The sequence below is a fragment of the Loxodonta africana genome, chromosome X, assembly GCF_030014295.1.
Source record: "Loxodonta africana isolate mLoxAfr1 chromosome X, mLoxAfr1.hap2, whole genome shotgun sequence".
Classification (NCBI taxonomy): Eukaryota; Metazoa; Chordata; class Mammalia; order Proboscidea; family Elephantidae; genus Loxodonta; species Loxodonta africana.
Window position 1 is genome coordinate 82,443,254 of NC_087369.1, and position 15,080 is coordinate 82,458,333.

The 15,080-nt window shown below is 36.6% G+C and overlaps 1 protein-coding gene across 7 annotated transcripts in view; it reads right to left on the reverse strand.

The window, feature by feature from the left end:
• The window catches only part of PHKA1 (phosphorylase kinase regulatory subunit alpha 1), a 201,148-nt gene that overhangs the window by 92,701 nt on the left and 93,367 nt on the right, over positions 1-15,080 (reverse strand). For all 7 annotated transcript variants that reach the window (XM_003412723.4, XM_010592713.3, XM_003412722.4 and 4 more), the window contains 2 exons: positions 3,743-3,852; positions 2,627-2,771 (listed from right to left, as the gene is read on the reverse strand). In XM_003412723.4, coding sequence (XP_003412771.1) covers positions 2,627-2,771; positions 3,743-3,852 — 255 coding nt within the window. The remainder of the gene's footprint in view (positions 1-2,626; positions 2,772-3,742; positions 3,853-15,080) is intronic.

Genomic DNA, 15,080 nt, shown 5'->3' on the forward strand with positions numbered 1-15,080 from the left:
ACTCATGAAAAGGTTTACACACAAAAGAAACAATTTTTGATGGTTACGAGGGAGGGGAGGGGTGCATATAGCAAAATACTAAATAAAAACAAAAAAAAACCCAAACCCGTTGCCGTTGAGTTGATTCTGACTCATACTGACCCTATAGGACAGAGTAGAAGTGCCCCATAGGCTTTCCAAGGAGAGCCTGGTGGAGTTGAACTGCCAACCTTTTGGTTAGCAGCCATAGCTCTTAACCACTACACCACCAGAGCTTCTAAATAGACAAAGATAAGTGGCAACTTTGGTGAAGGGTAAGACAGTACACAATATTGGGGAAGCCAGCACAACTTGTCCAAGGCTACATCATGAAAGCTCCACAGACACTTCCAAACTCTGAGGGACCGAATTACTGGGCTTTTAGCTGTGGGGATTGTGGTCTTGGGGAACACGTAGCTCAGGTGATGTAACACAGTTTATTAAAAAAAAGTTCTACAGTCTACTTTGATGAGTAACATCCAGGGACTTAAAAAGCTTCTGAGCAGCCATCTAAGATACTCTACTGGTCTCACCCCAACTGGAGCAAGGAAAAATGGAGAAAATCAGTATTTGAGGGAAAGATTAGTCCATATGACTGATGGACCGCGAGAACCATAGCCTCCACCAGACTGAATCCAGCACAACTTGATGTTGCCCAGTTACCATGACTGAGTGCTCTGCTAGGGATCACAAAAGAGGGTCCTGGTCAGAGCTGGAGAAAAATGTAGAACAAAATTCTAACTCACAAGGAAAAAAAAAAAGGCCAGACTTAGTGGTTGACGGAGTCTGGAGAAACCCTGCCAGTATAGCGCCCTGACACCTCTTCAGTTCAGTAATGAAGTCATTCCTGAGGTTCACCCTTCAGCCAAAGATTAGACAGGCCCATAAAACAAAACGAGACTAAAGGGGCACACCAGCCCATGGACAAGGACTAGAAGGCAGGAGGGGACAGGAAAGCTGGTAATAGGGAACCCAAGGTCGAGAAGAGGAGAGTGGTGACATGTTGTGGGGTTGGTAACCAATGTCACAAAACAATACGTGCACTAATTGTTTAATGCGTAGCTAGTTTGTTCTATAAACCTTCATCTAAAGTACAATAACAAAAAAAAGATACAACCTAATAATGTAGATTATGTCCTGCCTCATTAACATAACTGCCTCTAATCCTGCCTCATTAACATAACAGACAGCTCACTCCCAAATAGGATCAGAACTATACCACAGGCGTAGAGAGTAGGATTTACAACACACAGGAAAATCACATCAGATAACAAAATGGTGGACGATCACACAATACTGGGAATCATGGCCTAGCCAAGTTGACAAACATTTTTGGGCACACGATTCAATGCCTGACAGTCTCTCTACCCTCCTCTCACAAGACAACCTCATCCCTGCTTTCTGGCCACACTCATAGTATTTTTCCCCTTACTTTATATTACCATTTCTTCTTCCTTCCTCTCATCTGAATACTACCCATTTCAAACAGCCTAGATAAATTCCACCTCAGTCAAGAAACTTTGATAACTTGACCTCCTTCACTGTGAAATACTGATCTATTGGTTTAATACTTCTTTATATATTGTCTTGAATTGTTTTCTATTATTCTTCTGTATTAGCTTTACTTCTTCAATCAGACTTTATGCTTTCTGAAGACAACTCTGGGAACATGGTACTTATTAAATGAGTACTTGTTAATTGTCTTGTCTTAAAGAAGAAAGACAAACAGAAAAAAGACTACTCTACTTTCTTAACTTCTGTGCTTTTGAAGCACCTTTGAGATGTGACCTAATAGTCTAGATTTTGAATGATTTATGATAAGAAATTCTTCTCTAGTGAAGACAAAATTCTATGTACTTTGGCACTATAAACGGGCCTTTGGAAGCCTATATATATAATACTGAAGTGACCACTTCCTTTCTATGTCTTTGTATTTAACAGCAGAGACACAGAAAGGAAGTGGTCACTTCAGCATTGGCTTTAGTCCTCCAGGAACTAAAAGGAGAATAAAGGCTTTCTCCAGGCTTCAAGTCTGCAATGTCAGGAAGTCCATCCAAAAACGGAACGATAAAACAAAAGCTTTTTCACTTTTCCCTGCTAGGCTTTACTGCTTCAGTTGTCTAGGCCTTGGAAGAAGGCTGGGAACGTATAAAACCTTGACATTCCACTGGATTAAATGAGACAGATGCAGAATGTTGTAGTACTGCCTTAAAAAGGAACTGCATTAATAAAGTTTCTGCAAATTCACCTAGAAACCAGCGATCTAAAGAAGTTTCCAACCAAGTTACGCTGTTACAAGTTTTAAATCACAACATTCAAACTATCTAAAATATTCTTGTTTATTACTTTATTTGCTACATATTTATTACCTGCCTTCACCTTCTAAAATATAAACTTCATTAGAGCAGAAATCTCATCTGCCTTATTTGATCCCTGTATCTCCAGCACTTAGAAAAGTGCCTGGCACAAAATGGGGGCTAGTAAAAAATTGTTGAAAGAATAAATGATAAGAAGTAGCTCTCCAGTGACTCTAAGAATTTTGAAGGGCTAAACGTATGATTTATTTCAAAAATGCATTCGTTCTTTGCCTGATACAGCTCTTTCTTACCAAGCATGGTGTGTGAGATGGGGAAGGTGATGATGGGCTGCCCTGTCATCCTCCAACGGCTACAGAGGTAGGAGAGGTCTGTTCTAAGCATTTCTACTATCATCTTGTTGTCCAGAGCCAGGTAGAACTGTTGCTGGTCTATGAACTGAGAAAAAAGAAATGTAACAGCTCTGAACAACTTACTCTCACAACTATCAAATTATATTTTCAAGTCCTCACATATTCACAAGGTTATACATTATCATGATATCACAGAGGTAACAATACCCCAGAATTTAATGTCTTAATACTTCTCAATGTAGCCAGTGGACAATCGGTATGTAATAATTTCTCATATTTTTACAGTATGCTACAGTTTACAGTGTTTTCAAGTACATAATTTCATTCAATCCTATAACAACCCAGTGAAGAATTTCCTCCTTTAATTGATGAAAAATAAGGCCTTATAAGAGAAGTTAAATGGATTAGCAAAGTCACATGGCTAGCAAATATCAAAATCAGGAATGACATATCTGGTCCTTCATCTATACTTCCGCTGTGCTATTTCAGATGTAAGATGACAAATGAGACACTTAATCTTTCCAGACAATAGTTTATCTTCCCATACATACATATAATAAGGCTTGCTATTGTAGTGTGTGGCTAAGAAACATCAGGGTAACAATGTATATAATCATGGCTAAAACATACTGACATTCTCGTTTCTAAGATGATAAGCAAACATTTCCATGCATGTAAAAAGGACCCCCACCCAAAACAATGAAAACCACATAATTCAGTAGCTGGAAAAAGAAAAAAAACTACTGTATTTTATTTATAGGAAACAAATACAGTCTTATTTTTAATTTTTAAAAGTAAGGAATACTTTTGTAAGCATCCCAACATTTATAAAATCCCTAAACACTGTTTCTGCAATACCCAGGACTACTCTGTGTAGTTAAAATCACTTGGCATAGTTCTGGGCTGCAAGTTGAATTCAGTTCAACTCTACAAATAACTATATTTACTGAGCCACTTAATATGTATAAGGCCCAACTCCAGTAAATGCTTTATTTCTGCAATGTTTCTCTTTTAATTCTATTCATTTCAATAAACTTCCCAGGTTTTTCCACCCACCTGTGGAGTGAAAGTAAAGATAGTTTTTCGAATGTCATAGAGTTTTGAAGTTCCAAGGACTCCCATGTGCCTGTAGGGTCGTCCACTGAGTTTCATTCTACTGTTGCAACCTAAAGCAGAATTGAGAAACAGTCAAGGTAATTTTAGTGCACAAATGAAACTGACAAACATCTTTTTGTATTGGTTTACACTTGTTGACTGAATAAGTTCTATGTCTCAAAATTAGTGGTCATATCATGTGCAGGGCCACACTAAGCACTGAGGGCTCTACAAGAGAAAGACTAGGTAATCATCTCTGTACTTATATAACTTGATACTCTTATAAAGAAACCACATCATCTACATATCAGAGACAAGAATGAACATTAAAAAATTAATAGTTCTATGAATGACAGAATTCAATAGCCAATATCCATACACCAAATTTCATTAAAGTCCATGAAAAATGTAAAAGCTATACTGAATATGAAACTCATCAATATAAATTATACCTCAACAAAGCTGAAAAATCACCTTGTCAGCTGCCATTTTGGAAACAATTTTTTTTGAGTTGTTGTTTTCCTTTTATAACATAGGATAACACTATACACATTGTGCTAAAACTTTTTTTTCTGAAAATACATCTTGGATATACTTTCATATCAGTACTGATAGAGCTACTGCTTTCTCTCTCTTTTTTTATATTTTGGTAAATTTTTTGTAATATAACATACATGAGGTAATGTTCACGAATCTTCAATGTAAAAACTGATGAATGTTTACTTAGTAAATACACAACCCAAATCAAGATATGGAGCATTAATAACAGTGTAGAAGCCTCCCTTGTTCCCCTTCCTAGTTATTAATCTCTCCTAGCTCCCAAAGTTAACCACTATTTAGACTTCAATAAATAGTAGAAGTTGTTCATTTTTTAACTTCTTATTAATAGAGTCATACAATATGTACTTTTTTGTATCTGGTTTCTTTTACTCAGCCTTATGTCTATGACATTCATCCATGTTGTTGTATATAGAATTCATTTATTTTCATTGCTGTAGAGTATTCCATTGTATGAATGTATCAGAATTTATTTAACTATTCACCTGTTTATGGACATTTGAGTTGCTTCCAGTTTTTGGCTATCATAAGTAACCTTTTGTGGTGGAGTCAATTCCAACTCCCAGGGACCCTACAGGACAAGGTAGAACTGCCCCACAGGGTTTCCAAGGAGCAGCTGCTGGATTCAAACTGCCGACCTTTTTGGTTAGCAGATGAGCTTTAACCACATTATCACTGTTGTGTAGGGGGTCCCCAAGACCACCCTCAGGTTCAGTGATTCACTAGGAAAACTCACAACACTCAGCATATAGACATAACCAATGCTGAGATTTATCACAGTGGAAGCATACAAAGCAAAATCAGCAAAGGAAAAAGATGCATGAAGCAAAGTCCAGAGGAAACCAGGTGCAAGCTACCAAGAGTCCTCTCCCAGCTGAGTCACACAGATACACTTCATCTTCTAGCATCAAATTGTGACAACACATTGTCTACCAAGGAAAATCGCTGGAGCCTAGCAGTCAAGGGTTTTATCAGGGGTCAGTCACAGAGAAACCCTCTACCTGGCACATACCAAAATTCCAGACTCTCAGAAGGAAAGTGGTATTCAGCATAAGCCATATTGTTTGGACAGTTTAAACACAGTAAACTACCCTTATCACTTTGGAAATGGTGGGAACGCTCCCAAAATCCAAGTTTCCAGACATCAGCCAAGAGCCAATCTTTCAAGCAGGCCTTTCTAAGGATAGAAGCCTCAGGTCTTCTGAACACTTTTTCTGAACACCCGTTCATGTCTTTCAGTGCATGTATGCATGCATTTATGTTGGGTATGTATCTAGTAGTCAAAATGATGGGACACGGTATGCATGTGTTCATTTTTAGCAGATAGCGCTTAAGAATTTTCCAAAGTGGTTGTACCAATTTGTACATCCACCAGCAGTGTATGAGATTTCCATTTGTTCTGAATCTTTGCTAACACTTGGAATGATCAATCTTTTTAATTTTAGCTTCTCTAGTGGACTCTGGTGGTGTACTGGTTAAGAGCTACAACTGCTAACCAAAATGTTTGCAGTTCGAATCCACCAGGTGCTCCTTGGAAACCCTATGGGGGAGTTCTACTCTGTCTTATAGGGTCGCTATGAGTCGGAATCTACTCGATGGCAACGGGGTTTTTTTTTTAAGTGGGTGTGTAGTATCTCATTGTGATTTCAATCTGCAATTCCCTGATGAAATAATGAGGTCAACCACTTCTCTATATGTTTAGTGCCCATTCTCTTTTGTAAAGTGACTTTGGTTTTCTACTGGGCTGTCTGCCTTTTTCTTGTTGATTTATAGTTCTTTATTCTGGATATGATCTTTTGTCAGATAGATGTATTGCAAATATGTTCTCCCACTCTGTGGCTTGCCATTTCATTCTTAATGGTTCCTTTTGATAAACAGAAGTTCTTAATTTTATCAATCATTTTTTCTTTAAGTTCAGTGCTTTCTGTGCTCTATTTAAGAAATCTTTGCCTACCCTGGTGGCATAGTGGAAACACTGGTGGCGTAATGGTTAAGAGCTATGGCTGCTAACCAAAAGGTCGGTAGTGCGAGTCCCTCAGGCACTCCTTGGAAACCCTATGGGGCAGTTCTGCTCTGTCCTATAGGGTCGCTATGAGTTGGAATTGACTCAACGGCAGTGGGTTTGTTTTTGCCTAACCAAGGTCACTAAAATGCCCTTCTGTCTTCTAAAAGCTTTACTATATTACTTTTTACATTTGGGGAACAATCCACCTGAAAATAATTTTTTATATGGTATGGGATAGGGGTCAAGGTTCATATTTTTCCACAGATAAAGAATGAATCTAGTGTAACTTACTGAAAAGAAAATCTAGTCCCCATTGCATTGATACGGCAATACGTCATAAATCAGGAGGAATCTATTCTGTTTCACTCAACTAGTTGTCTATTCTTGCCCATATCGTGCCAATACCATACTAATTGTACCATTACAATAAGTCGTGGAAACAGGTTGTATAAGTCCTCTAACTTGTTCTCGTTCTTTAAGACTGTATTGGTTATTTTTAGCCCTTTGCATCTCCCTACACATTTGAAAATCACCTGCCAATTTCCACACACAAAAAAACTTAGGATTTTGATCAAAATTGTTGAAATTAAACAGAACTGATATCTTTATAATATTGATTCTTCTAATAGCGGGATCAGCAAACTTTTTCTGTAAACAGCAGTGCTATATTTTAGGCTTTGCAGGCCACACACAGTCATTGTTACTTATTCTTTATTTTGTGGTGCTTTTACAACCCTTTAAAAACGTAAAACAATTTTTATCTCGTGGACGATACAAAAGCAGGCCACCAGCTGGGTTGGTCGATAGGCCCTAGTTTGCCAACTCCTGGACTAATCCATAAACAAGGTATAAAACCCACTGCCGTCGAGTCTCTTCCTTTATTTAGGTCTTCTTTACTTTCTCTCAGTAATGTTTTGTAGTTTTCAACGGAGAGGTATTATACATCTTTCATCAGATTTATTCCTAGGTATTCTATGTTTTTAGATACTACCCAAAATGATACCATTTTTTTAAAAATTCATTTTCTAATTGTTGCTAATATATAGAAAAATAATAGATTTTTTTGTGAATTGATCTGGTATCTGTTGTTGTTAGATGCTGTCAAGTCGGCTCCAACTCAGCGACCCTACATACAATAGAACAAAACACTGCCCAGTCCTGCGCTATCCTCACGATCACTGCTATGCTTGAGCCCATTGTTGCAGCCACTGTGTCAATCCATCTCATTGAGGGTCTTCCTCTTTTTTACTGACCCTCCACTCTACCAAGCATGATGTCCTTCTCCAGGGACTGGTCCCTCCTGATAACACGTCCAAAATATATGATACGAAGTCTCGCCATCCTCGCTTCTAAGGAGAATTGTAGCTGTAGTTCTTCCAAGGCAGATGTTTGTTCTTTTGGTAGTCCATGGTATAGTGAACATTCTTTGTCAACACTATAACTCAAAGGCATAAACTCTTCTTCAGCCTTCCTTATTCATTGTCCAGCTTTCACATGCATATGAGGTGATTGAAAACACCATGGCTTGGATCAGGCGCACCTTAGTCTTTAAAGTGACATCTTTGCTTTTTAAAACTTTAAAGAGGTCTTTTGCAGCAAACTCGCCCAATGCAATGCGTCATTTGATTTCTTGACCGCTGCTTCCATAGGCATTTATTGTGGATCTAAGTAAAATGAAATTCTTGATAACTTTAGGCTTTTCTCCATTTATCATGATGTTGCTTATTGGTCCAGTTGCGAGAAGTTTTGTTTTCTTTATGTTGAGGTGTAATCTATACTGAACGGTGTAGTCTTTAATCTTCATCAGAAGTACTTCAAGTCCTCTTCACTTTCAGTAAGCAAGGTTGTGTCATTTACATAATGCAGGTTGTTAATCTAGCAACCTTATTAATTTACAAATTTAAATAGTTTATCTGTAGATTATTCTGGATATTCTACTTATATAATCATGTCATCTATGAACAAGAACAATTTTGCTTCTTCCTTTCCAATCCTAATACTTTTTATTTCTTTTTTTTGTTGCACTGGTTAGAATCATCTGTACAATGTCAAAATGAAGTGGTGGTCGTGGGCATCTCATTCCCAATCTCAGGTTGGGCAGAACTTTTAATATTTCATCATTAAGTATGATGTTAGCTGTACGTCTTTTCTGTACCCTTTATCACATTTAAGGAAGCTTCCCTTAATTTCTATAGTTTTTATATGAAAAAAAAAATTTTTTTATATGAGTGGGTATTAAATCTAACCAAAAATTTTCATATCTGTTGAGATGATCATATGACTTTTTGTCTCTTTTGTTCTGTTTGTGGTGAAATATACTGATTTTCAAATGTTAAACCTCTCTTGCATTACTGGGCAAAACTCAACTTTGTCAGGATTTTTTATATATTTTTGGATTTGATTTACCAATGTTTTGCTTGGAATTTCTGTGAGTATGTTCATGAGAGAGATTAACCTGTAATTTTCTTTTCTTCTAATGTCCTTGTCAGGTTTTGGTCTTGTGAATAAGTTCAGCAGCATTTCTTCTTTTTCTAGTCTCTGGAAGGGTTTGTATAAGATTAGCCTGGGGAAGAATGCTGGACAAGCATCATGTGTAGAAAGGTTTTTTAATTATGAAGTCAACTACTTTACCAGATATAAAAAATATTCAGATACTTATTTCTTCTTGTGACCATTTTAGTAAGTTGTAGTATTCAAGAAATTTGTCCATTTCATCTGAATCTCTATAATTTATTGGCAGAAAGTTGTTCATGATATCCTCTTCTATGTTTTAATGTCTGTAGGATCTGTAGTGATGCTCAATTTTCATTCTTAACATTGGTATTTTTTGCCTTGCCTTTTTTTCCTCTGAAAGGAAGCAAATTCTATGGGTTTATGAATTTTGTCCTTAACAGAACACTTGACCTTGACTGTTACTTAATACAAGTTTTTTTTTCCCTATTTCACTGATTTTTGCTCTGTACTCTTTCTCTCCTTTTATTTTCTTTGGGTTTAATTTGCTATTTTTTTCTTTTCAGCTTATTGAAATGGATGTGTAGGTCACTGATTTTTTAGTCTTTTTTTTTCTAATATGCATACTTAATTTCCCTCTAAGTCCTGTTTTAGCTACACCCCTGAAAATTTTGACAGGTTATATTTTCATTTACAATTCAGTCCAAAATGTTTTCTAATTTCCCTTGTAATTTCTTCTTTGAGCCATCCATGGGTTATTTAGAAGTATGTTGGTTTATTTCCAAACCATCAGAGATTTTCTAGTTATGTTTGTTATTTATTTGTTGCTTAATTCTACTGTGGTCAAAGACATACACTGTATGATTTCAAGCCTCTGAAATTTGTTGAAACTTGTTCTGTGGCAAAGTATATGGTCTATTTTGGTAAATACTCAATTTGCACTTGAAAAGAATGTATATTATGCAGCTGTTGTGTATAGTGTTCAATATTTATCAATTAGATCAAGTCTGTTAATTGTACTGGTGTTTCCTTCATCTTGTTCTATTAGTTATTGACCCCAAAATCAAACCCACTGCCGTCATGTCGATTCTAACTCATGGTGATCCCATAGGGCTTCCAAGGCTGTATATCTTTATAGAAGAAGACTGCCACATCTTTCTCCTACGGAGCTGCTGTGGTTTTAAAGTGCCAACCTTTCAGTTTGCAGTCAAATGCTTTAACCACTGTGCCACCAGGGCTCCTTTAATTACTGACAGAGTTGTGTTAAAATCTCCCATTATGACTACAGATTTGTCTATTTTTCCTTTCAGTTATGTCTTCTTTTGGCTATATATTTTTTGAGGCTATATTATTAGGTACATAAAACTTAAAGATTGTTAGAGATATGTATTGAATTGACCCCTTTACCATCATGAAATGTCTCTCATTATTTCTAGTAATATTTCTTGCTTTTAGTTTATCTGATATCAGCATAGTTAATCAGCTTCCTTTGGGTTACTATTTGCACGACATATTGTTTTCCATACTTTTACTTTCAACCTGTGTCCTTATACCCTTGTGAGTCTCTTTTATATAGCATATATTTGGGTTTTGCTTTTTTCTCCAGCTTCACAATCTTTGTCTTTTAAGTATTTAGTCCATTTTTATTTAATGTAATTAGTGAATATTTGGGTTTGAATCTCACATATTACTATCTGCTTTCCATTTGTTCCTTGTATTTCCTTTTTTCTTGCCTTCTTTCGGATTTTATTATATCATTTCCCCTCTATTAACTTCTTAAACAGTATTTTATTATTCTTTTAATGGTTACTCCAGAGTAGCTCTTCTCAAATGAATTTCACCAGAGAATTATGCCCTAAAACTCTAAAACACCTATTTTACGTATTAATTTATCTTGTTCTTAAAATGGTACTAGTATCATCCTTGGAAAAACTAAAAAAATGGTTCATCCATTTTCTGTAGGGCTTCATTCTCTCACGGAACCCTAGTTGAGAAAGGCTATTCTAGAGATTAAAACACAGTTTCTTGGCTTATTAGAGCCTACCTTAAATTAGTGCTTTTATCACTTCCTGAATAATGCAAGGACCTTACAACACTAACTCCTTTCACACCCTGCCTGCCTTTTTTTGCTACTGTTGTCAATTTATTTTACTTCTACTTTTGTTATCTTGTCCAGAAGACCTTGTTATTATTGTTGCTTTTGAAACAGTCTTTTATATTTACACTTTCCATTTCTTTTTATTCCTACATGTATTCCAATGATTCCTGAGTTCGCATGCTTCTATCTGATATTTTTCTTCTACATAAAGAACTCTCTTTTGTATTTCTTTTAGTGTGGGTCTGCTAGTGATACAATCTCTTGGTTTTTATTTATCTGAAAATGCCTTTATCTCACTTCATTTCTGAAGGACATTTCACTCGATATAGAATTCTAGTCTGGCAATTATTTTCTTTCAGCACTTATGGGCATCATTCAATTGTCCTGTGGCATTCATTGTTTCTGTTAAAAGTCAGCTTCAAGTTTTTTAGTTGCTCCTTTGAAAATAACGTCTTCTCTCTCTGGTTATTTTTCATATTTTCTATTTGTTTTGGTTTATATAAGGTTGACTGTTATATGTTTAGTTTTCGTTTTCTATGTATTTATCTTCCTTGCAGTTTTTCAGCCTTTTTAAATATGTAACTTGGTATCTTTAGTCAGTGCCTTAGTTATCCAGTGCTGCTATACCAGAAATATCGCAAGTGGATGGCTTTAACAAACAAAAATACATTTTCTCACAGTTTAGGAGGTTAGAAGTCCAAATTCAGGGTACTGGCTTTAGGGAAAGGCTTTCACTCTGTTGGCTCTGGAGAAATAAACTTTCCTCTTCTAAGCTTCTGCTCCTGGGCAATCTTCATGTGGCTTGACATCTCTCTTTCCCCATCTCTGCTAGTTCATTTGCTTTTTAAATCTCTTCTATATCTCAAAAAAGACTGACTCCAGACACACCCTACTAATACTATGTCATTAACATCACAAAGACAACCCATTCCCAAATGGGATTATAACCACAGGCATAGAGGTTAGGGTTTACACCACATATTTTTTGGGGGGGGGGTGGGGGAGGGGGAGGACACAATTTAATCCGTAATAGTTTTGGAAAATTCTTGGCCATTCTCTCTTCTAGTATAATTTCTATCATTCTTTCCTATGCTTCTTCAATTACAGAACTTTTCACGATTTCTGTCTCATAAGTCCTTTCAATTTTTTGTCCTTTTTCTCTGTGCTTAAGTCTAGGTATTTTCTACTGATCTATCTTTCAGTTCATTAACCCCGCTCTTCTGCTATATCTAATATGCTGTTAATTCCATCTACTGCATTCTTAATTCTGGCTATTGTATTTTTCAGTCCAAGGGGATGGCGCAGGACTGGGCAATGTTTTGTTCTGTTGTACATAGGGTCACTATGAGTCAGAACCGGCTTGATGGCACCTAAAAACAAAAATAACACCAACAAAGAATTCCATTTGATCCTTTTTTTATATAGATTCCAAATCTCTGGTGAATTTCATTTTGTAATTTATTTTCTTGAACATCAAACATAGTTTTTAAAAGTCCAGTCCGAAAACTCCAAAATGTGAATTATCTGTATATATGTTTTGAATGTTTTTTTTTTTTCTTTTGGCTTTTATTCATTTGGTTTCTTAGCACATCTGGTAATTTTTAAATATTTTTTGAACTTTTATGTATTTTGTTGTTGTTGCTGAGAATATACACAATAAAACATACACCAATTCAATAGTTTCTACATGTACAATTTCATGACATTTAATACATTCTTCAAGTTGTGCAACCATTCTTACCCTCCTTTTGAGTTGTTCCTCCCCCGTTAAAATAAATTTAGTGCCCCTTAAGGTTCCCATCTAATCTTTCAAGCTTCTGTGGGTTTGATCCTATATAGATAGTTCTTCAAAGAACATAATGCTCAAGGCAGGCATTTTTTACTGGTTCAGCTAAACTATTTGGTTTTAAGGAGACTTCAGGGGATACTTTTGGTTTAAGGTTTAAAGATTACCTCAGGGCAACAGCTTCAAGGGTTCATCCAACATTCGTGGCTCCAGGAAGGCTGGAGTCCATGAGCATTTGACATTCTGTTCTGCATTTCCCCCTTTTAATCAGGATTCTTCTATGGAATCTTTGATCAAAATGTTCAGTAATGGTAGCCAGGAACCATCTGGTTCTGGTCTCATGGCAAAGGATGCAGTTGTGCATGGAGGCAATTAGTCATGCATTTCATATCCTCTTCCTATCTCTGACTCTCCTTTTTCCTCTGTTGTTTCAGGCAAACAGAGGCCAATTGTCATGCCTTGGATGCCTGTATGCAAGCTGTTAAGACCCTAGGCACTATGCATAGAACTAGGACATAGAACAGAAGCACTGCCTTAGTTATCTAGTGCTGCTATAACAGAAATGCCACAAATGGATGGCTTTAACAAACAGAAATTTATTCTCTTGTAGTTTAGGAGGCTAGAAGTACCAGCTCCAGGCGAAACCTTTCTCTGTCAGCTCTGGGGAAAGGTCCTTGTCATCAATCTCCCTTGCTCTAGGAGCTTCTCAGTGCAGGGACCCCAGGTACAAAGGACTCACATTCCTGGCTCTACTTTCTTGGTGGTACGAGGTCCCCCTGTTTCTCTGATGGCATCTCTCTTTTATATCTTAAAGAGACTGACTTAAGGCACAACCTAATCTTGTAGATTGAGCCCTGTCTCATTAACATTACTGCCCTAATCCTGCCTCGTTAACATCATAGAAGCAGAATTTACAACACATAGGAAAATCACATCAGATGACAAAATGATGGACCATCACACAATACTGGGAATCATAGCCTAGCCAAGTTGACACATATTTCAGGGGGTCACAATTGAATCCGTGGCAAACACTAAAACATGTTATTAAGCCAATTTAACTGGGATGCCCCATGAAACCAGGACCCTAAACCTCCAAGCCAAGAAACCAAATCCCATGAGGTTTTTGGTTGTACTTATCAGTCTCAGTAGCTACTTTTTTTTTTAAATCATTGTTGTAAATATATCTGGTAGTAAAAAGACTACCAAATGTGTGGCAAAAGTTATCACACAACTTATGCCACATATCTGGTAGTTTTTTAATTAATTCTGAGCACAGTGTGTGAAGAATTGTAGAGACTCTGGATGACAGTATTTCCCTCCAGAAAGGATACAGTTTATCTTGGCAGGCAGATACTCTATAAGCAGATCACCTTGGTTCAATTAGGGTTTCAGAAGCTTGTCTTTTAGGCTTTGTGAAGTTTTCTGATGAATAGTCTATTTCTGGTTTGCCCTTACTCCTAGGGTGTAGCCCTCTAGGGGTTTCAACAGAAAGCTGGAATTTTTTACCAGAGTCTCTTCCACACTGGCAGGTCCTGAAATGCGATTTTTATGTCCCTATCACTTTTTATCACAGTGAGGCTTTCTCCTTGGCTTCTTGGCCCCTCATCCCATGCAAGCACAGCTTAAGAATCAGCAAATGCCTTAAAGGTAAACTGAACATAGAAATGATGAGCTTACTTCTCTGTGGGACCCTTCTCTTCAGGTTTTTGGCTTCTCAGGTCCTAGTTGCCTTAATTCTCTCTGATGCCTTCATATATCTTTATCTTCTATATCCAGCCTTTGCACTTGTTCTCAGTATGAGGGGTAGTCTGATAAAAGCTATTCTGGAAATGGAAGTCTATTCTTTTTAATTGCTGCATAATATTTTATTGTATGGACGTACCATAATTCAGCCATTCTTACTTACAGGCATTCGGTTGCTTTCATCTTTATTTTTTGCAGTTACAGAATAGATTGTAGTGAGCATTCTTGTACATATTCCTTGTACATTTGTATGAGTGTTATATACGATTCCTAGAAGTAAGACTGTTGATCGAAGGTATGTGCATTAAAAAATTTTATAGGCAATGTCAAAATTGCTCTGATTTACAATGTTAAGAGTGTCTATTTCTTTACATATTCAGCAGCACTGGATATTATCCATCATAACTTTTGCAAAACTGATGGGTAAAAAATTACAATTCATTGCTGTTTTATCTTACATTTCCCCAATCACTAGTGAGGCTGAAGCTATGATAATTTAAAAGATGCAGTACTAGAAAAATAAAAATAGCAATCAATAGACCCCAAAAGAAAGTCAGAAACATACATAAACACACACGTAAGTGTATGTATATGTATCCTAAACGATAAAATGGTACTTCAAAACAGTGGCTATAAAAACAACTATTCAATCAGT